Source organism: Lissotriton vulgaris, chromosome 2_1 (assembly GCF_964263255.1).
Source record: "Lissotriton vulgaris chromosome 2_1, aLisVul1.2, whole genome shotgun sequence".
Classification (NCBI taxonomy): Eukaryota; Metazoa; Chordata; class Amphibia; order Caudata; family Salamandridae; genus Lissotriton; species Lissotriton vulgaris.
Genome location: NC_141687.1, coordinates 2,085,891,472 through 2,085,912,842, shown reverse-complemented (window position 1 = coordinate 2,085,912,842; position 21,371 = coordinate 2,085,891,472). Strand labels below are relative to the sequence as shown.

The window sequence follows — 21,371 nt, the reverse complement described above, 5'->3', positions numbered from 1 at the left end:
CCTATAGATCCTTGTCCAGCCAAGATAATATCTGGTGTCACTGAAGTTTTAAATCCTGCTGTGAATAAAGTCCTGATCCTTTCCTAGTCTAGTGGACAGGTCCCGGATAGATGGAAAGTGGGAAAAATTATACCTCTTCTGTAGAAGCCTTCAGCAGATCCTTTGATGGCCAGTAAATATAGGCCCATTACATTGCTCCCTTTTTTCACCAAAACCTTGGAGAAGCATGTGAATAAGGTTATTACAAAGTTTATTGAGGCCACCAATGTACTTAACTCCAGCCAATTGTTTCAGGGCTAATTATAGCACTGAAACCGCTTTACTTGAGGTCTCAGAAAATATCAAAGGTACACTGAATCGAGAGGGTAAAGCAGTCTTAATACTGCTGGACCTCTCGGCAGCTTTTTATACCATGCCCCATGGGCGACTCCTTCAGAGGCTGGAGGAATGTGGGATCGGGGGCACGGTTTTAAGGTAGTTTTCTTCCTTTTTGGAGGGCGGTCAGCAGGCGGTTTGGGCACCTCCCTTTACAGCGGATATCCCAGCACTGAGTGTGGGAGTGCCTCAGGGCTCAGTGTTGAGCTCCACTCTCTTTAATATATATCAATGTCACCTCTGGCTCCGTTGCCTGAGAGTTTAGGGGCTAAGGTTACCTCTGCTGACGACTCACAACTTCTGTTCACTTATGAAAAAGGTGAGCCTTTTGATGAAAACCAAATATATTTGTGTCTGTGTGCCGTGTTCGATTGGTTCTGTGGGAACTAATTATCCTGTAATTCCGCTAAAACTGAAATAATTTTCTTCGGTCATACTCCAGGTGATGAATGGCGTAAATGGTGGCCATCGGATCAACCGGCTCCTGCTAGTCCTGTCACTACGGTTAACAACCTGGGAGTGATAATGGACTCAGATCTCTCTATGAAGACACAGGTGCAGTCCGTGGCTGGAATTTGTTTTAGGAAGCTAAAAATGATGAGGAATTTCCTACCATTGGCCCATAGAAAGACAGTGGTCTAGGCCTTGTTAATGTCTAGGCTGGACTATGCCAATGTACTCTATTTGGGCATCCCTGAGTACTTACTGAGCCATCTTCAGGTTGTTCAGAAGTCAGCCGCCAGAGCAGTTTCCATGGTTGGGCATTGAACCCACATGACGAATCATCTGAAAACACTTCACTGGCTATCAGTAAGGAACAGTCGCTTTTAAGTAACTTGTGTTGGCCTTCAAGGCTCTGCATAACAGTGGGGCTCAGTATGTCAGGAAAAGAATCTTGCCCTATAATCCAGCCAGGACCCTGAGGTCATCGACGCAACATCTGCTGTGGGTGCCTAAATTCTGCTTGGCCAGGAAGGGCGGATGCTCCTTCCAGGTGATAGTGAGCAGAATGGGGAACAGGCTCATGTTGTCTCTAAGACAAGAAGCAGAACTACCGAGCTTCCGAAGCCAGCTGAAAACCTGGCTGTTCCATCAATAATTCGAGTTTAGTATGAGTAGAAGTAAAAGTTGGTCTCTCTCTTCTGGATCTTTTGCTTAATCTTTTTCAGCTCTTGGACACTCCTTGGATTAGCCGTGCAAAAACAAAAAAAAAATCACATGCGCACTCATGTTGCCTACCTCTCTGACCTCAGTACGTGCACATCAACCATTTGCTGCCAAACTACAACTGAGGTTGTGCACATGAGAGTGCACAACTAGGGCCAATCCACATGTCGTTTAGTGTGCTGGCCTCTCTAACTTCATCACTTGCTAGTGTGTGCACAGCTTTACCAGTGAGCCTAGGCAAATGGTGCCTGTGCGCCAATGGCATCACGTGCCTACTCAGTCTGCCACGTTTCTCTACTACATCATCTTGCACTTCTGTGTGGTCACCATTCTGCTATTAATCCGGTACACGAACAGTGTATTGCTGGTCTCAAATGTCAACACTGCTTGACTGCCTCTATGACACTGGTAACTGTCTCAATATCACCCACTATCCTCACCTCCATGCAGTGAGTCAAGCTTGTGCACCCGCTCAGCTAACAGCGTGTGTGGCACCTTCACAGACATCCCCTGCCCTCGGTGTGCCTCCTTCACAGCTACACATTAGGGTGCAGCCTCCCTGGGTATTTTAGGAGTTCGGAATCATAATTTGGGGCTAAGACATGTACTAGATAGTCCTTCCCCACCAACTTGGCTCTACACCCTCCTCTACTCCTCCGGTCCTTTAGCCCTCCACACCCTCCCTTGAGCTTCTGTCATCCCCTCCTTAGCCGCCCCTTCCACAGCCACCTCCTCAACTTGTGCAAATTTGTTTAAAAAAGAAACTGGTAAAAAAACAAGCAGAAGGCTGCAGATTTCCTGCCAGTTACCTTCCTCCAGGGTCATGAACAGCCTCTTATTTTGCTGCCCTCTAAGCACTGGTTTGTTCAAATGCCTTATACAGGAATGAAAAGGAATGGGTGGCAAACGTGATGCGCTTGTTACATCGATACAAGTCAGATGGCTCTCAGCGATGGATGGTGCATCTAGAGCTGCGGTAGGGCGGAGTCTTGAGTCCCGTCAAGGCTGCCTTCAGTAATAGTGTGCTCGCCAGCACCAATGCACTTGTTCAGGTTACCCAAAACGGGTAGGTAGTGGGAGCAAACCCTGCCACGCTGTAGAATTTGATTTTTTTGCTGAACTCTGTGCTCTTAGTGAAGCGCTGAGTTAACAGAAATCTGCAAACTCCGCTGATGGAACGGAGTTCACCTCCCATTCCTAGCTTTAATATGCCATTGAAGCATTCCCACTCTCCTCTAAATGAGGAGGGTAACAATTTATTTGGCATTGCAGGAGGGCCACTGATTTATTGTGGTTCTTGCATTCCACTTTACTCTAGATGACCCCATTTGTCTTAAGTATGGTTGTATACATCAGGAGGAGGACTGACAGTGGTCTGTTTTTAATAGTGAATAATTTTATTAGGAAGGGGGCAGGAGTCACACCCTGGAGGTGGACTGGGCCACACCGTTGTGTTGGCCAGGTGGGTACTGTGTGAGTCCCCAGAAGTCCTAGTGTGCCAGGCAAGTGTTCAACCACAGGCGTTGGTCCCTAGGTGGGGAAGCTAGATTCAGGTGTTGCCTGACCTGGAGGATTTAGACCCTAGGTTGGAGGGCCAGGTCTGGAGTTTTCCCCCTGACCCAGTTGCAGGATAGAACCCCTGAACGGGTGGGTGAATGGTGCAGGACACCTACCACAGGTGCCCTGACTATTCTAGAAGGGGGTACCACTCTAGGTGGGAGGGTACTGAGCCCCAAGGAAGAGGAGGACTGGGTATGGGAAAGCCCACCCCAGACTTCTGTCCAGGCGCCGGATACAGGCCCGGGACTGGTACGTCAGTGCCAGGATGTCAGACCTGACCTGACAGGAGGGAGAATGGACAAAGGGTGCCAAGCACCTGGGGCTACTGCCCCCCCACCCTCTGACGCCACAGTGGTTTGAGAGCCCTGAGAGGCATAAGGCCTGTGTTTCATCCCTGGCCACTGTTAGTGGCCACTGTGGCTTGCTGTCTGTCTGTCTGTTGGAACACACCTGTGAGCACGTTAGGTGCTGTGGAGGAGGAGCCACGCACGAGGCCAAGATGGACGCGTGAGCTCTCAGCTCCTGAGATCCCAGCCACCTCCGGCATCATCCTGTCCATTATCCTGCACCTTCAGCCCGGAATCCATTTACTGAAGGGAAGCAACGCCCGCCGCACCAAACCCCGGCAATATCTGACTTCGGGTCGGCGAGATCTGCCGTCTGCCCGATCGCGGCCCACTGCCTGTGAAGCCGGGACCTAGAGTGGGTCTTTTCCCCAGCCACATGTGAAATAACGGGGCGGGGAGCCGGAAGTCACCGGTCCGGCCCCCCTCGAGGCGTGGAATTCATCTGGCCCACCGTGGCCTCAATACTGACAAGACTCTGTTGGCTCCACATCTTTGCAGCGTAGGCAACTCCGAAGCTGCCCAGAGATGTGGGGGGGGCGGCACCGCCGCCACTCGGGTGAGAAGCCGCCGTACGTGTCACGCCACTGACATCGATCCCCAGGAGTCCAAAACAGACGGCGTAGTGCTCCCGTGGCATAGAGACCGCGGACTGCAGAGAGTGTCTGGGCATGGAGCCCCCAGCTGCCACGGGAAGCACCGGGACCTTGCTGTGAACATTAATGAATGGCGATCACTCAGAGATATACTGACCGGCACCTGGCAAAAAGTAAATGCCTAGAGAAGGGCTGGTGAGCCAATACTGGTGCACTTTAGAGATGGCAGGGGAGGCAGCGGTCGAGACTATTTGCTGACTGTGGTTGTTGACAGAGGGCGATGATGGGATGCAGGTGACATAGCGGCGCTGCGGTGGTGCTGGCAGCGAGGGGTACCATTTAGTACTGTCCAAGTACTTGGCCTATGAGCGTGGTTCTGGTGGGGTGGCGGCCCACGACCCCGGTTCGTAGAGCGCGTTCGCTCTGGACGAAGGGAGACTCAGGCAGTTGGTGAGACATTTACGTGGCAGCCCCGTACTTTCATACATCTGTGGGGGCGGGGTTCGCTAGCTGAGGAATCCCCTTGTGCAGGGGCCTTCAATACATGTCAAGACAGGACAGATAATGATCGACCCCCGATTTGAGACGCTTAATCACAGGCAGTAACCTACCACTGGTGGGTGGTGCGCACAAGGATGGTGACGAAGCTTGACTCCGACAAGTCCATGACCAGAAATTCAAAGGGGGTGAGACATTTGCAGTCTAACAAGTTAGATCGGTACACGTTCCCTAAAGGATCCCCGGTGGAAGCTAGGATGACCCACTCATCAGGGGGAGACGCGCTTCAAACACTCACTGAGCCAACACTGATGGATCTCATGGCTGCAATAAATGGGGTCTAATCCTCCCTCGGGGGGGGGGGGGGAAATGGAGTCCATGGACAATAAACTGGACGCTGTTACGATCGAGGTTAACCTGATACGTGACGACCTCATTAAAGCTAGTGAGAAGGTGAAGTCGCTCGACATCAAAACAGCTAGTTTAGTGGACGATGTAGCTGAACTGCAACAGGAAGAATGCGCCCTTAAAGCCTCCTGAGACGTCGAGGACCGAAAGCTCGGCTTTTATGAAGGGAGAGCCTGTCACAATAATGTGCGTATTCTCGGAATCCCTGAGAGGGCGGAGGGTCCTGCGCTGGACTTGTTCATAGAAGGTATCATCCTCAACCATCTGCAGCCGAAGGGTCTCAGTAACTTCTTTACTATTGAGAGGGCTGGGGGGGACCTAGACCCGGTGCTCCCCCTTGCCCGATGATCGTTAGAGTACTTAATTTCTGGGACCGAGATGCTATCCTGCAAGGGCCCCAACTGTGGTACGAAAACACAACTCTCTCTTTTTTCCGGACTTCACTCAGACAGTGCAGAAATTAAGACAAAGTTTCCTCCCAGTGAAAAAGAAGCTTCGGGATAAGGGACTGAGATATGGAATGATGTATTCGGCTCAACTGCAAGTGGAGGTTGAGGCAAAGGCCTGGTTCTTCGATAATCCGGAAGTGGCTTCGGACTGAATCGATAGTAGGCCTGCGGTTGGGGCCGAGGGACAAGAACTTGGAGAAGGGGAGGAGAGATCAGAGTAGTAAAGCTGGGAGCAGTAGGGTTGTGTGCACCGCAGGGGTGATTTGAATTGTTGGGGCGAATTAATAACCGTTTTTTCCTTACCATGGTAGACTTAATCATGGCTGTGCATAGGTTCAAGGTGCTAGATGTTCCTTTGGAGGGTGGTGATAGGGGCGGGGGCATTGGTTTCCTCCTCGTTACTACTTTTAGTTAGTCATTCGGGGGAAGTTTGGGCAACAGGCACGAAGCGAGTTGGGAAAGGGCTATTGCCACATGCAGGGTGCAGGGAGGGGGTATTGAAGTTGGGATGGGTGGAGTGGGGTGGTTGTGAGTTTTTTTTGTTTGTAGTAACATTTGCATTGTTTGGTTTATTTTTGAATTTTTTCCTCACTGCTACGATTAACAGCAATACTTAAACAAAAGGCCACAGTCTGCCCCGCGCTTTACTAACAAAAGCGTAGAGACAGTTTCCAAACACAGCGTGTGCTAAAGTTCGTGCTGTGTTTGGAAAGTGACTATGCTTTTGTTAGTAAAGCGCGGGGAAGACTGTGGCCTTTTGTTTAAGTATTGCTGTTAATCATAGCCCGTGAAGGGGCTCTGATTAACAGCAATACTTAAACAAAAGGCCACAGTCTGCCCGCGCTCCCACATAGCCACCAGCCCCCCCGCTTCCTTACCTACACTTGTCATGTTCCCGCTGCTCGCTTCTTCTAAGCGGCCGGCGGCGCGACTCTCTCTTGCGACGGCCTGTGTGCGCGCTCCACGCGAGGCGGTGCGCAGTGATGTAAGGGGAGGTGCGCGCGCGCGCCCTAGAGGGAACGGTGGTTGTGAACAATTGTAAGTCGGCGGATTTTCCACTGGGGAGAGGTACGAGACAGAGGTGTCCTTTGTCCCCGCTTCTTTCCACTCTTGCACTGGAGCTCTTGGCGGCATGGGTCCGAGGCTTGCGATGGACGACAGAGTGGGAGGATAACATTTCACTGTATGCTGACGATATCCTGCTTTATCTTACCAACCCCAGGTCGTCTTTGAGCTGTTTTCAGGATATACTAGCCATATTTGGCAGGTATTCCGGATTTGCCATGAATTGGTCGAAATCGGTACTCTTCGTTCTTGTGGGTAAGCCACCGGTAATCCCGCAGTCGTGCCCGATACAGATAGAGCCAGCTGGGTTTAAGTACCTTGGTATCTACATAACACTCGACCTGAAGCTGTGGTATGCCAACAATTTGGGTCCTCCATTGGACCGGTTCAGAAGGGACGTGGAGCAGTGGAGGTCTCTTCCGCTATCCCTGCTGGGCAGAGCGGTGCTGTTTAAGATGATGGCACTTCCCCGATTTTTGTATGTGCTTCAGAACACGGTAGACCTGGTGCCTTTATCCTATTTTAAAGAGGTAGAAGCCCTTCAGAGGAGGCTTCTTTGGGACAGAAGACCCCAAAAAGCATTCACCAAGCTCGCTCTCCAATGGTACGATGGCGGGATTGGCCTGCCGGACCTAAGAAAGTATTTCTGGGCTTCACAATTGGCAGCGGTGAACCATATCGTGTACAGTCCCCCTGGAGACCCAGGATATGCCATGGATCATGAGCAGACGCTGGGCGGAGGTATCACAAGGGCACTCTATGCCAGACCCAGGCAGTTCCCGCTGATGGGCCCAACGGCTCATGCAGTCCACGCGTGGCATGCAGCCAATAAGAATCTTGCCTGGGAAGGTAAACTAACTTTGGCCACCCCCCTGTGGAACTCAGAGAAACTTTGGAGTTTGTGGAAATCAAGGCCATTGATAAATGGGATCTCATTGGAATCTCCCAGATTAAGGATGTTTGGGGAGGGGGCAGAGTACACACCTTCGACTCCCTTAGGCAACAGTACAGTCTCCATGATAATAAGCGTTATCGATACATCCAGATTAGGCACGCCTTACATACACACATCTAGAGACGCCACGCATCCATAGGCCTCTCCTCTTGATGATAGTGTTAGATGGCCACCTCCCTGAGAAAACTATCTCGTTAATATATAAAAAGCTTATAAACCATATGGAAAACCCACTGGGACTTGTCAGAACGCAGTGGAGCGAAGAGGGAATAGAGCTAGAGGATGAAGACTGGACGGAAGCGCTTTCCTCCGCGAGGGTGGTAGCGATTCATATGAGACTCAGCCTGGTGCAATTAAAGATCTTGCATAGGTCGTATATTACAGGGCCGAAATTGGTGCGTATGGGGCTGGCGGTGAGTGTAGAGTGCCGGAGGAGATATGGAGAGCTAGGTACTTTCATGCATATTCTGTGGCATTGCGTGGAAATGCAGAAATACTAGGCTAAGGTACAAAAGGAGATGAGAGAGGCCTTGGGGAAGGAGATACGACCAGAAGCCCGGAGGTGCATACTGAACGTGTGGGAACCCACTGACTTGAATGTGTATTGTAAGCAAAGGGTGACACTGGCATATATGATAGCTAAACGGAATATCACCCAGCTGTGGGGTGCCAGCCAATCACCCCGGGGTCTCTAAATGGGCTGAGGACTCGGATTGGTGCATGTTTAGAGAGAAGTCTGTGTATGTGACTAGGGGCTGCCCGGAAAAGTAGGGAAAGGTCTGGGGGGCATGAAACAGCCACCGGGGTGAGGTTTGCATGCCACCGGCTCAACGAATAGTAGAGGAAGCGCAGGAGTCCCCATGATCCCATGTATCATATATTGTTCTTATCCATTATGTATGAGCGATATTTGACTTGTCTCATGTGAAATTACGAACACACCTGATGTATTTCTTTTTCCTTTTTGTTAATTGGTTAAAAAAAGATATTAAAAAAAAGTTTAGGTGCTGCACAGATGGTGTCCACAGGTGAGGAGAAGGGTTCCACATGGGTTGGCTTGGTTGACCCTGACCCAACTGGGTTCAGGAAGGCGTAGAACAGGAATAGTGCCCTGCTGTTTGGGCCAGTTTCCGTGTTATTTTGCTCTAAGCAGGAAATCCCAGTGAGGTATCGTTTTGTCTACCCTGGATTTAGGCTGGAAGGGGGTTGTGTTGGAAATGGCCCTTTTTGCAGGGTGATCCCCAAACTTTTTGCTTCTTCCTCCTTTGTTTTTCCTGACCCGTGGTTGTTGGCAATAGGACTCTGGGCACTTTACCACTGTTGATCAGTGCTAAAGTACATATGCTTTGTGTAAATTGGTATTGTAAAGAGTGTATCCCCTTTACCCTGACTAGAAGCAAGGGTTCCTATATGGACATTGGTACCTACCCCTGCCAACTAGAGCCCCCCAGATGTAACACTGTGGTAGCTTGGCACAGAGCAGTCAGGCTTATCTAAAGAGGCAATGTGTAAAGTATTTGTGCAACAGACACAGTAACACAATGAAAAAAACACAAAAAGACTGCACACCGATTTAGGCAAATGGAGAATCATTTAATGAGAAAATCAAGACAAAAAGAACAAAAATCCAATAAATAGACCCGAGTTATGTATTTAGAAAGAATAAACCAAAGAAATTGCTTAGAAGTTAATAGAGCTAAATGGTTACTTGAGGCCAAGAATGAGCTGGATAAATCCAAAGTTCAAGCGCACCGTGGTGGATGGCAAGGTGGGTACAGGACTCAAACAGGTCCTGATGAAAAAGTATTTTGAATGGGAAAGAGTTGTCCTCGAGGCTATGATGTGTTGGATCTAATTCACCAAGTTGGTTCGCTGCGTGAAAGTCAAGCCCTGCAGCCGGGACCTTGGATTGGCCCTGTGTCATCTTCGAGCCTTGCAGTTAGGTCCTGCACCATCATCGAGCCATGCAGGGTTGTCTTTGGCATCGAGGGGCACTTGTTTGGTTCAAATTGGTGCAGTGGTGATGAGGCATCTATTAATAATTGTTTTAACAGCTTCTGAACCCACTTTTGAGGCCAAGGACTAGAGGGCACCTCTGGCTAGGGTAGGGCTCATGGAAGGCAGAGACCAGCAGAGTTGCAAGAAGTCTTTTATGACCCTGAGACTTCAGAAAACAGGAGGCAAACCAGCAAGTCCTTGTCACTCTGGGTTCAAGTGAGATGGGCCCATTCCTTATCATCAGCAGGGCAGAGATAAGCATGGTAGTTCAGCATAGCAGTGAAGCAGTTCCTTAGAACAGTCAGACAAGCAGAGTGGCAATCCTTGTAGCACAGCAGTCCCTACTCCTAGAGTTCTTCACAGGTGCAGTAGCATACTGTGTTGGTAGGGTCAAAGCCCCAATACTTATACCCAAAGGCACCTTTGAGGGAGGGATGACTTCAAAGCAGCTCTTTGAAGTGCACAAGCCCCCTTTCATCCCATCCTTGTCTGCCAGGCAATCTGTGGGGGGTAGTCAGCTCTTTGTGTGGGACACAGGACACTGCCTAATCAGTGTTGGCTCCCTCACCCTGCCCAGTAAGAGCTATCAGAATGCAGATTGTTATTATTATTTTTTTTTATCTTGTAGAGCGCGACAGCTACCCAAAAAGGGTTTCCCGGTGCTGGACAGGTAGGATGTTATAAATGTCAACCGTCACATAGTTGGAATGGACAGGTGATAAGTGCTGATTACTGGTTAAAAAGCCAGGTCTTAGTGTTTTTACGAAATCGGGCATAGTTGGTTTCCGTCCGCACATGCAGAGGCAATGAGTTCCACAGTTTTGTGCCCAGGAAGGCGAAGGACCGGCCACCCATTCTGGTGAGTCTAATTCTCGGTACACAGAAATACTCCATAGAAGATGAACTGAGTTTACGCGGAGGATTGTAGGGATTAACAAGGGCGTAAAGGTACTGAGGAGCTGTGCCTGCTTTGACTTTAAACATGTAGCTCAGGGTCTTAAATTTGATACGACTCGACACTGAGCCAATGAAGATCGCGAAGGGAACCAGAGATGTGACTGGATCTGGGGATGTTATTCAACATTCTGGCCGCAGCATTCTGGACCAGTTGAAGACGTCTGGTCAATCAATCAATCAAAGCATTTATATAGCGCACTACTCACCCGGAGGGTCTCAAGGCGCTAGGGGAGGGGGGTCCGCTACTGCTCGAACAGCCAGGTCTTGAGCTGCTTCCTGAAGGCGAGGTGGTCCTGGGTCAGGCGGAGGTGGGTCGGGAGGGAGTTCCAAATCTTGGCGGCGAGGTAGGAGAAGGACCTTCACCCTGTGGTGGCTCTTTGGATGCGGGGGACGGCGGCGAGGGCGTGGCCGGTCGATCGAAGCTGGCGTTTGGGAGCGTAGAAGTTGAGGCAGCTGTTGAGGTATCCTGGGCCTTGGTTGTGTAGAGCTTTGTGTGCGTGGGTGAGGAGACGGAAGGTGATTCTCTTGTTGACCGGGAGCCAGTGCAGGTCTCTCAGGTGTCCGGAGATGTGGTTGCGACGGGGGATGTCCAGGATGAGACGTGCTGAGGCGTTCTGGATCCGCTGGAGTTTCTTCTGGAGTTTGGCGGTGGTTCCGACGTAGTGGAAGTTGCCGTAGTCCAGACGGCTGGTGACGAGGGTCTGGGTGACCGTCTTCCTGGTCTCAGTGGGGATCCACCGGAAGATCTTACGTAGCATGCGCAGGATGTTGAAGCACGACGAGGAGACGGCGTTGACTTGTCTGTTCATAGAGAGGGAGGAGTCCAGGATGAAGCCCAGGTTGCGTGCGTGGTCCGTTGGCTTGGGGGTGGTGCCCAGGGCGGGGGGCCACCAGGAGTCATCCCAGGCGGAGGGTGAGGATCCCAGGATGAGGACTTCCGTCTTGTACGAGTTCAGTTGCAGGCGGCTGTTCTTCATCCATTCGGCTACCTCTTACATCCCTTCATGTAGGTTGGCTTTGGTGGTGGCGGGGTCGTTCGTGAGGGAGAGGATCAGCTGGGTGTCGTTGGCGTAGGAGATGATGTTGAGGTTGTGCTGGCGTGCGATGGCTGCGAGGGGGCTCATGTAGACGTTGAAGAGGGTTGGGCTGAGCGAGGAGCCTTGAGGAACGCCGCAGATGACTTCGGTGGCTTCTGATCTGAACAGGGGGAGGCGGACTCTCTGTTTCCTTCCGGCGAGGAAGGAGATGATCCACTCCAGTGCCTTCTCCTGGATTCCGACGTTGCTGAGGCGCTGCACTAGGGTACGGTGGCAGACAGTGTCGAAGGCCGCGGAGAGGTCTAGGAGGATGAGGGCTGCTGTTTCTCCGTTGTCGAGTAGGGCTCAAATGTCATCGGTTGCTGCGATCAGGGTGGTCTCGGTGCTGTGGTTGGCCCGGAAGCCAGACTGCAAGAGGTCGAGGGATCCGTTCATCTTGAGGAAGGCGGCCAGCTGCTTGTTGACGGTCTTCTCGATGACTTTTGCAGGAAACGGGAGCAGCGAGATGGGGCGGAAGTTCTTGAGGTCGGTGGGGTCGGCTGATGGCTTCTTTAGTAGACCGCTGAGTTGGGCATGCTTCCAGCTCTCAGGGAAGGTAGCGGTGTCGAAGGAGTGGTTGATGATGTCCCGCAGGTGGGGTGCGATGACTGCGTCGGCCTTGTTGAAGACGTGGTGGGGGCAGGGTTCCGTCGGAGATCTGGAGTGGATGGAGTTCATCGTGCGGACGGTGTCTTCGGTGCTGATCGGGGTCCAGGCGCGGAGGGTGGTGGTGGGCGGTGGTTCAGTCGTGGCGTGCGTCGGTTGAGTGCTGAAGCTGTTGTGTATGTCCGCGATCTTGTTGTGGAAGTAGGAGGCGAGGGAGTTGCAGAGGTCTTGCAAAGGGATGATGTCGTTGTTTCCGGCGTTGGGGTTGGAGAGCTCTTTAACGATGTTGAAGAGTTCCTTGCTGTTGTGTGCGTTGTTGTCCAGTCGTTCCTTGACTGCAGTCTTCTTGGTAGCGTGGATCAGTTGGTGGTGTTTTCGGGTGGCGAGCTTGAGGGCAGTCATGTTGTCTGGTGTTGGGTCTCTGCGCCAGGCTTTCTCGAGGGCTCTGCAGTTCTTCTTGGAGCTCTTGAGTTCGTCCGTGAACCATGGGGCTTTCTTGCTGCCGGGTCTGTTAGGCGGGATCCTCGCTAACTTCGTGAGGTTGGTGGCCGCTTGGCTGGGGTTCGTTGCGCTGGTGGGTGGGTTCTTGCTCAGGGAAGTCGCAAGCTGGTCGGCTGTGATCTTGTTCCAGCTTCTGCATGCAACCTGTTGCTGGTGTTGGTGGATCGTGGTCCTTCTGAAGCTGAAGTGGACGCAGCTGTGGTCCGTCCAGTGGAGTCCAGTTGAGTGGCTGAAGGCGATGTCCTTGCTGGATGAGAAGACGGGGTCGAGTGTGTGTCCGGCGTAGTGGGTGGGGGTGGTCACCAGCTGCTTGAGTCCGAGGTTAGCGAGGTTGTCCAGCAGGGTGGTGGTGTTGCGGTCGTGTTGTTCTCCAGGTGGAAGTTGAGGTCCCCGAGGAGTATGTAGTCAGCGGAGGGGAGGGCGTGTGGGCTGATGAAGTCGGGGATGTCCTCGCTGAATTGTGTGCGTGGTCCCGGGGGTCTGTAGATGAGGGTGCCCCTGAGGGTGGTCTTGGGGTTGATGTGGATCTGGAAGTGCACGTGCTCGGCGGGTGCGAGGGTGTCGTCGGTGTTGGTCGTGATGCGGATGGTGTTCCTGTGGATGATGGCGATGCCTCCTCCAATCTGGTTGATGCGGTCCCTCCGGATGATCTTGTAGCCGTCAGGGATGGCGATGGCGATGTCGGGCGCTGAGGAGGCGTTCATCCAGGTTTCAGTGAGGAAGGCGACGTCTGGGGCTGTGGTGTCGAGCAGGTGGTCACTGCTTTGTTTGTCCCTAAGTAGAGAACGTTGCCATAGTCCAGCCGGGACGTGATCAGGGCATGGATAACGGTTCTTTTGGTATCAGCGGGCAGCATCCAGATGATTTTCTTAAGCCAGCGTAAAATTGTGAAGCAGATGGCTGAGATCTTGTTGGCCTGGTGTTGCATGGTCAGGGTGTTATCAATAGTGAATCCTAAATTTCGGACAGATTCGACCGGCAGGGGGATGGGGCCCATCTCACGAGGCCAATGTTTGTAGCTCCATAGGTCATTTTTTTGGCCTCTGTCACACCCACCCTTCCAGTGTTTGTGGCTGTCTACAGGGAATGCACAAAGTGTAGCAGTCACTCAGCCCAGATATGTATTGGAGACAGGATGCAAGGCACATAGAGCAGTAAGAGCAGATAAATGTCCACTTTCTATAAGTGGCTTTCTAAAATAGTAATGGTAAACCCAACTTACCATTAAAGAGGATTTATCATGACCATTATTCTTTAATATAAAATCTGATTTATAGCTTCTTTTTATTAGATATTTTAATATCTAAAATGCATCAATAACACATGGTATGAGTGATGATCACTTTGTTTACATATGTATTTGTATGTATAAGTTATGTCTAAATGCTAAGATACTGTTTTCTTTTCTTAGGAAAAGCAGATTGTTTATGAAACGGAATCTAAATCGTTGGACCTTAAAAACTGCCATGCTGTGCGTTTTTGTAAATATACAGAGCGACTTCTTTTGGTTGTTTGTTCAGACTCATGGAAGGTATGGACTGATGCTGCCATTCATTTAAATGTATGCTACTGTGCAAGTCTACTGAGTTTATGGTGCATGATTTAAGTGGGTTCACTTGACTATCATGTAAATCTAAGCCAGTATCCTCTGATATTTCCACACATTTCATTGATTATGCATATAATTCGTAGCTTCATGTATATTCCATCACATGGGTGAAGGTATTAAAATTTTAGGAATTTACAAAGGTATTCTCCTGGAAACCTAGGACAGTTGCCGCTTTTCTAGAGTAATATTTAATGTTCTATGAAATTTCGTTCATGTTTATGCAATCATTTATTCTTATGTGTCACTGTACGAAAGGTACTGCTGTACCTTTTCAGAAGTGCATGTGTGTTCCTCATTTGGTACCAGTCTCTATCAGGAAATACTCGCATACTTTTTATCACAAATCATGGGGATTAGAAGTGTTTCTACCTATAACATTAATTTCTATCAGTTTATATTTTTGTAGCCACAGTACATGTAAATGCGTCTGGGTATTGATTTTATCTTGCGAGTATGAAGGCAGATCTTTTGTAATAGAAACAAAACCTGTGTCAATGAGCTCAATAATATTTGCAACTAATAATTAATTATTGCAAAAGGGATCTTCCTGAAGTTTGTTTGGCTTGCTGGCTCTTCAGAACAAAACTAAATTATTGGTCTTGTTGGATGAGTTTTTGTTCGAAAAGAATGTGATATTTTCAGTCATTGGGGTGTCTATCTTCCTACGCCTGGGCCGTTCACCACCTTAGACAGCTTTTGAGTGCTACGGTGGCTAAGATTCTGAGCATTTAGCAAAATAGATGTGCACGTGCTACCATCATTTTACCAAGGATCAACATATTTACCCTACTGTGTGTATCTGTCATTCTCTATTATAAGATCCAAGAAAACATGTGCCGAAGAATAAAGGACTTTTTTATAGTTGGCTGGTAATGCACACTCTACCTTTGAGACAGAAGTGTTTCAAGTGGATACTGCATAGTACTTCTTTTTCACATACTGTGGTGTGGTTGAGGAAATTCCACTTGAGAATTATTCATCAAACCTAGAATTTCTTCTAAAGATGAGAAGGTTATCCATGACCGCTCACCTCTAAATAAAGCCTTTGTTCTCCGAAAAGCTAAGATTAGATTCTATACACCTGGAAAGGTTCAGATCACTTCGCAATGAGGGTCCTACAACAGAAAAGGCATTTGAATGGCAAACACAGAAAAGTGAACTATATATTTGATCAATGAGTAGGAGTTTATCATTTGTATGCTTTAAGAGCTGGTGCACAGCATTGAAAACAGGACTCTCTTCAGAGTTCAGCTTCTCATAGGAGAATTTCCCCTCTGAAAACAGTGTGTAAAGTGTTGCTGTTGACTAACTAATGTATTTTTTTGCCTGCAGATGTCAATGTTGTGCAATCAATAAGAGTGGTCTATTACCTATTACACCATGTCTCGCTATTTGTTTCTCTCTCCTGCAGCCCATAACCCATTTCTGATCATATTGCCCAGATTTTTATAATACAGGGGCAGTCTTTGTGTTATATATGGCTGTTAAATGTATGTGTGTGAGTAGCCATTATTTTATTTTCCCTTTACTTTTGATTTAACGTAGCAGCTCACTTTGCTTAATGTAGCTAATGCAAAAAAATATCGTATTGACTTATGAAGCCTTTGTTATTTTTATATAAATCAGTCTGTGACTAGCAACAATACATTCAATATAGTCACATGAGAAGTGTTTTAGCAACTCAAAAACATCTATTTTCAGAACACCCAAACGTCTCTTGACTGTTCTTTTTGTGGATTAGCAGAGCTTATCCATGCAAGAGTGTTTGAGCGATGCAATGTGTACTTTTCTTGGTCGGTGGTCTTCGTGCCAAAATTGTGTTAGTCTGAAGTCCATGTTCTTCAACTTTCGAGATTACCTCACCGTCTTAGGAGTCCCAATACAGTTCTGAAAAAATCATTACCACATTCTGATGCTCCACCCTACTTGATATCAGAGATCACAGACATTATGAGACATAAAATCCTCACTAACAACGACCTCAGGCCAATTATTGTATGTCCTCATCAATGCATGTGCCATGCTGCCTGCTTCATTACTTATATAATTATCTATGAAAGAGTATGTTTTATGATGATCCAAAACTCACTGTGGCAATCTGCACTGTCATGGTACCATGTACTCTCATGGTACTGTGGTACACAAATTCATTCTCAACTCAACCGTGAGAAATGTCCCTTGAAAACTTGATCCATGACACTGGTATGCTGCCCTAGGTTTACACTATCCCTATCTAGGTCATCTAATTACTATTTTCATCAGCTGAAAGTTCAAAACTCCCCTGTAACAATACGCATATCCTAGGAGATTATTATCTTCTTGGTAGAGATACATGGGGGATTGAAATTTCCATACGCTAATTAGCTACTCCTTCCTCATGAGCAATGGAAGAATACTCCTATAGGGAACAAAGCGAGGGCAGCCGGATCTCTGGCTTCAGTCAATGCAGGGAGCTTCTTTGAAGGGAAGAAAGTAGAATGTGTGGAACTTGGCTCACCGTTATGTCACAATGTTATTGCTACCAAGAATGCCTTGTAGGGGGTTGAACAGTGAGCGGCCTGATCCATGGGAGTGCCAGTTAGACATAAACGATTATGTAGCTTATTTTGATTGGCTAGCACTCCTACTCTTTAAAACTCTCAACAAACATTTTAAAAGCCCTGCAGAGAGAACAGTTGTGAAAGAGAAGGACCGTGGAGTACCAATTGCATGATGTATGCACCCGTTTTGGGTGTGAAGAACCACTTTTCATTGGAAGTAGTTAAACTCTGTTGGATTCTATCACAATAGATGGTACCATTTTCTCCCTGCTTTCTCTCAGGGACAGCAAAAGGTGGATCACCTTGGGAATCCGACGGAAGGAGATTCCTTTGGATGTATATGGGGCTGGTTCTGCTGTGGGTGCCCTAGGAGTAGAAACCGCAGGCTTTTGACATGTGTGTTAGTTCCAGGGATCATCAGGCATGGACAGTGGTCTGCCTGAGAATTGTGGTGTGCTGCTGTCAGCAACACCTCCGCTCAGGATAAATACCAGGGCTGGGCAGGAGGACTCATTCAGTCGTCTTCCGAGAGGAAAGTGGTAGTAGAAGATTAGGTGGTGTACAAGAACTGCCATGAAACATCCACCTTAAATTGAGGGCTGCCAGCAGTCCTCACAAGACCACTACTGGTAGATAGAATGTGCCATTAGAGCAAAATAGCATCAATCCCTTCAAATATATCCCAATGGGGATAGAAATATGTTTAAAAGTATCTGCAGCTCATGGTAGGCACCTGCATTGGGTACACTGATGGCTGCATGCGCCAGCCAAGACTGCGAAACCATTACTGGGAAATGTAACTCACCGCCTTGTAGACAATTTTTTGGGCAACCCTGTATGAACATGGATCAGCAGCACTGCCACACTATTTTGTTGTTTACCCTCTTCCTGCCATCCCCTCCCCAGGAGGGAGGCACTGCCTGTCTCCTTGTGAGAGTCTTCGAGTCGGGCCCGATGATACTGTCAAACAGGACTGCCCAAGCATTCCCTCTGCACACTCTCCTTTGCTAGACATCCTGAAAGCCAGCATCACGTATGGATAAAAGAAGCAGACATCAGTTTCATTTCAGCCTCAGAAAGGAGAGTCATTTGATGAGGAACAGCTGAAGGCTCACATTGTCCTTGACATGCTTCATAGTCAGGTAAGCAGTAAATGCGCACCAGGAAGAGGCAGGTGCAACTAAATAAGGAGACTTCCACTGAGGCAAGCAATTCACTGTTCACACCAAAAAAGAGAATCAATTATTCAGATGCCTGCAGCCATGTCAAAGGGGAGCCCATGGTGGAAAGGAAGAACCCTAGAAGCTGCTAGGCTTATGAAAATGTAAATGCCTTAGCAGGGCATGCAAACCACTAAGATAGTATTGCTGGTTCTGAGTTGCTGTCAGATCCCTCTCAAGTGCCTCCATATTATAATGCATTGTCACCCTGAAGCTTGCCTCCTCATATCAGAGCCGAAAAGAAGAAAGACTGAACAGCTGCACAGTGAAAGGAAGAGGACACCCACTGACTTGGCCTGAGCCCTACTGGCCTGTCCTGACTTCAGAATCCTCCTGCGAAACCTCAGTGTGTACTGCAGCCAGAACTCCTAAAAAACCTGGAGAACCCGCACTGCCTTCGAAAACAAATAGACTCTGTCTCCCATGAGCACTGGACTTCCGCCAACACAACCAGATCTGACTCCGGCCGTTTCTGTGAGTCCCCAACACTCTGCTCCTAGCGCCTGAGCCGGAGTGACCCAACAACCTCAGTAGGTCCTCCTGATAATCCTAGCCTGGATCCCAGGGTCCCCTGGACTTCTCCTAGCTCCAAGACCAAACCAGGAGCCAAGAACTAAAAGGTCCCTCAACCGCAAATGAAGGTGACACCCTGACTGAATCCCTAACCGAAGCACTCCAGAAAAACTAACCGTGACCGTCCAACCGACTTCGTCCCCAAACCCCTGCGCTCACAAAGCGACGATTCCCAAAGACCCCATTCTCCTGAACAGCCGCTGACCGACTCCGAGGGATCCTCGACCTAATCTGCAGCCTCAGGCAAGACCGCATCCTATACCTGCGCTGGTGGTGTAGTTCTTGTGTTGGCCGTTGGGGCCTTACCGTGCTGACCTAGACCTCAGGAGCTTTTGTTTCCCAATCTGATGGCCTGTTTGCCACAGTCCACAATCACCCGACCGTGCTTAGCCCTTTGGCTTACTTCATCTTTGCGCTTTGCACCTGGCCACCTCTGCACCGCTTGTGGGGTGCGATTCGAGTGCTCATCAGATTGAATCTACTCACGGACCAGTAATTCCGGTTCTGTCTCCTCAGGACTGAGTGTGGCTTGTGAGTAATATTAAAAACCTGAACTGAACTTACTGAACGCATTAACTCCTTACTCCTTCTCTCGGGAAATGCACCAGCTGAGTATCTAGAGATACCGGGCTCGGTAAGATAAATACATGTAAAGTAATTCTGACTGCTTGATAAAACAAAGTAATCCTTTTAGTAATCTCTTCCTTGCATTCAAACTGTATTTAAAACTGCATATGCTTGCAAAGTATTTCCATACTTACCTGTGCCAGGCCCTTCTTGGTTCTAGACAATAAATATAACTTTAAAATATTTTTATGCAAACAAATTGGTCCGAGTGAAGTCTTTGAGTGTGTGACATCATTTCCTGCCTGAGTGTGTACAAGAAATGCTTAGCACTACCCTCTGATAAAGCCTTACTGCTCGCCCACAAATAGAGAGTAACGTGTTATCTATTTTTACCTCAGCCTACCTTTGGGGTTCCACTGGACTCTGTGCACACTATACCTTAATTTGGTATAGAATATACAAAGCAAGCTTCCTACAGTATATATGAAGGTACTGTGGTTTTTGGAGTGTTGATCTGCTGTCGTGCAAACAGTTAAAGGTGCCATAGACCTATGCAGTCTGGTATGCTCTGCACTAAGGCAGTCATTTGATTACTGTGACTGGTTTATAGCATGCACTTTTATAGTTTGCAAGTTGCTTCAGAGGGTGTTCAATTTAGTTTTTTCATCATCTATTCTGAACATATTTCTAATTTGCAAAGTACATTTTTGTGTCTGTTACATAATGATTTCATTTTAAAGGAACATACACTGACTTAATGTTGGACCTGATATCCTTGGCATGATTTTCCCCTAACATTTCACCTTTCAGTATCCCGTTTTTGCTGACTTTAGGATACTTCACACTTTACAGATGCTAAAGGGCTTGGGCTATCTCCTTTAAAAACTGTAATATTTGCTTAGACCCAATTGGCACATTTAATTTTACTTGTAAGACCCTAGTAAAGTAGTACTATATGTACCCAGGACCTTTAAATCAAATGCTACTAGGAGGCCTGGAGCACTCATTTAACCAACTAAAGTAGCCATCTAAACATGTCTCAATCCTGCCATTGCAGCCTGTGTGCAGTTTTAAACTGCCATTTGGACCTGCCAAAAAAAACATTTTGCCAGGCCCAAACCTTTCTTTTTAAAACATATGCGTCACCCCTAGCGTTGGCCCTAAAAAGCCCAGAGGGTGGGGGACAGTGTATGTAAAATGTTGGACATGTACTTATAACTTTTATCTGACCAGATAGTGGAAAACTCGTAAATATATTTTTCACTTATGTCAAGTCTTCCTTTCCCATAGTATAATATTGGGATAGAATATTGCATTTAATAAGTGGTAATTTTCAATTGAGAGCAGGTAGACATGTTGAGTTTTGTGTTAAAAGAATTGTAATTTAAAGCCCTTTTTAAAGGTAATGTTGGATTAAAACTCAGTTATGACAATACCACTTTTAGAAAGTTGTAATTTTCTTACTCCAACCATTTGGGGCCTGTTTACTGCGTCACGTGACTATCACTGACACTTGGTCTTTATGTATTGCTCCCATACAGTGAAACAAATGGCCATAGGTGCTGGCAGGATAGGCCATCTATGGCTTGATGATGGCGAGGAGCTGTCAACTACCACACTTGCACATTCACAATGCGTTTTATACTGGTCTATTGTTACCCCAGACAAAATCACAAACAGGCACCCTGCCGCATCCAAAACAGGGAAAAAGGGCATGCAAGTTACTGAAGTCAAATCGAAGAGGAAGGGACAGCAGTCACCAACAAGGCAGTTGATCAGTCTGTTGTACACAGAAGTGGAACACTGAATCCAAAGGAAAATGCATGTTGCGGTTTATAGAGGTCCAAGAAAGGCCCTAGTGGACGTAACCCCTACACAATTGACAAGACCCTGTATGTTATTGAAGTAGGCAAGGCCAGAAGATGAAATACATACATGACATGCCATGCCATGTACTAACGTATGCCTACCAACACCAAAGCACTGCAAGGTAATGCAGGCCCAGGACCTCTAGAATGCAAGGCAAGTAGGCAGAGAAACAGTTGATAACTTGAAACAAGGAACACAACAGTCACAGCCAAGCATAAATGTAGCCCATGCCCAGTGCCCATCTAGAAGCACCAGGCAAACCAGAAGACCACACTCCATTCAAAAGTGAAGGATCCAATATATCCAACAGAAATGGGTGCAGCAGCCAGAAATACTTACAGGGCATCCCTTGTGTGCTTTCTGTAGGAGTTAAGATTCCATTGCCCAGCTTAATTATGTCAATCATTCCATTGCCACTACTTTGATCCCTCAACAATC

At 48.1% G+C, this 21,371-nt stretch overlaps 1 protein-coding gene across 1 annotated transcript in view; it reads left to right on the top strand.

Moving 5' to 3' along the window:
• WDR72 (WD repeat domain 72) overlaps positions 1-21,371 on the top strand; it is a 976,411-nt gene that overhangs the window by 257,120 nt on the left and 697,920 nt on the right. Inside the window, exon 7 of the mRNA XM_086958315.1 lies at positions 13,967-14,086. Within this exon, the coding sequence (XP_086814441.1) occupies positions 13,967-14,086 (120 nt within the window). The remainder of the gene's footprint in view (positions 1-13,966; positions 14,087-21,371) is intronic.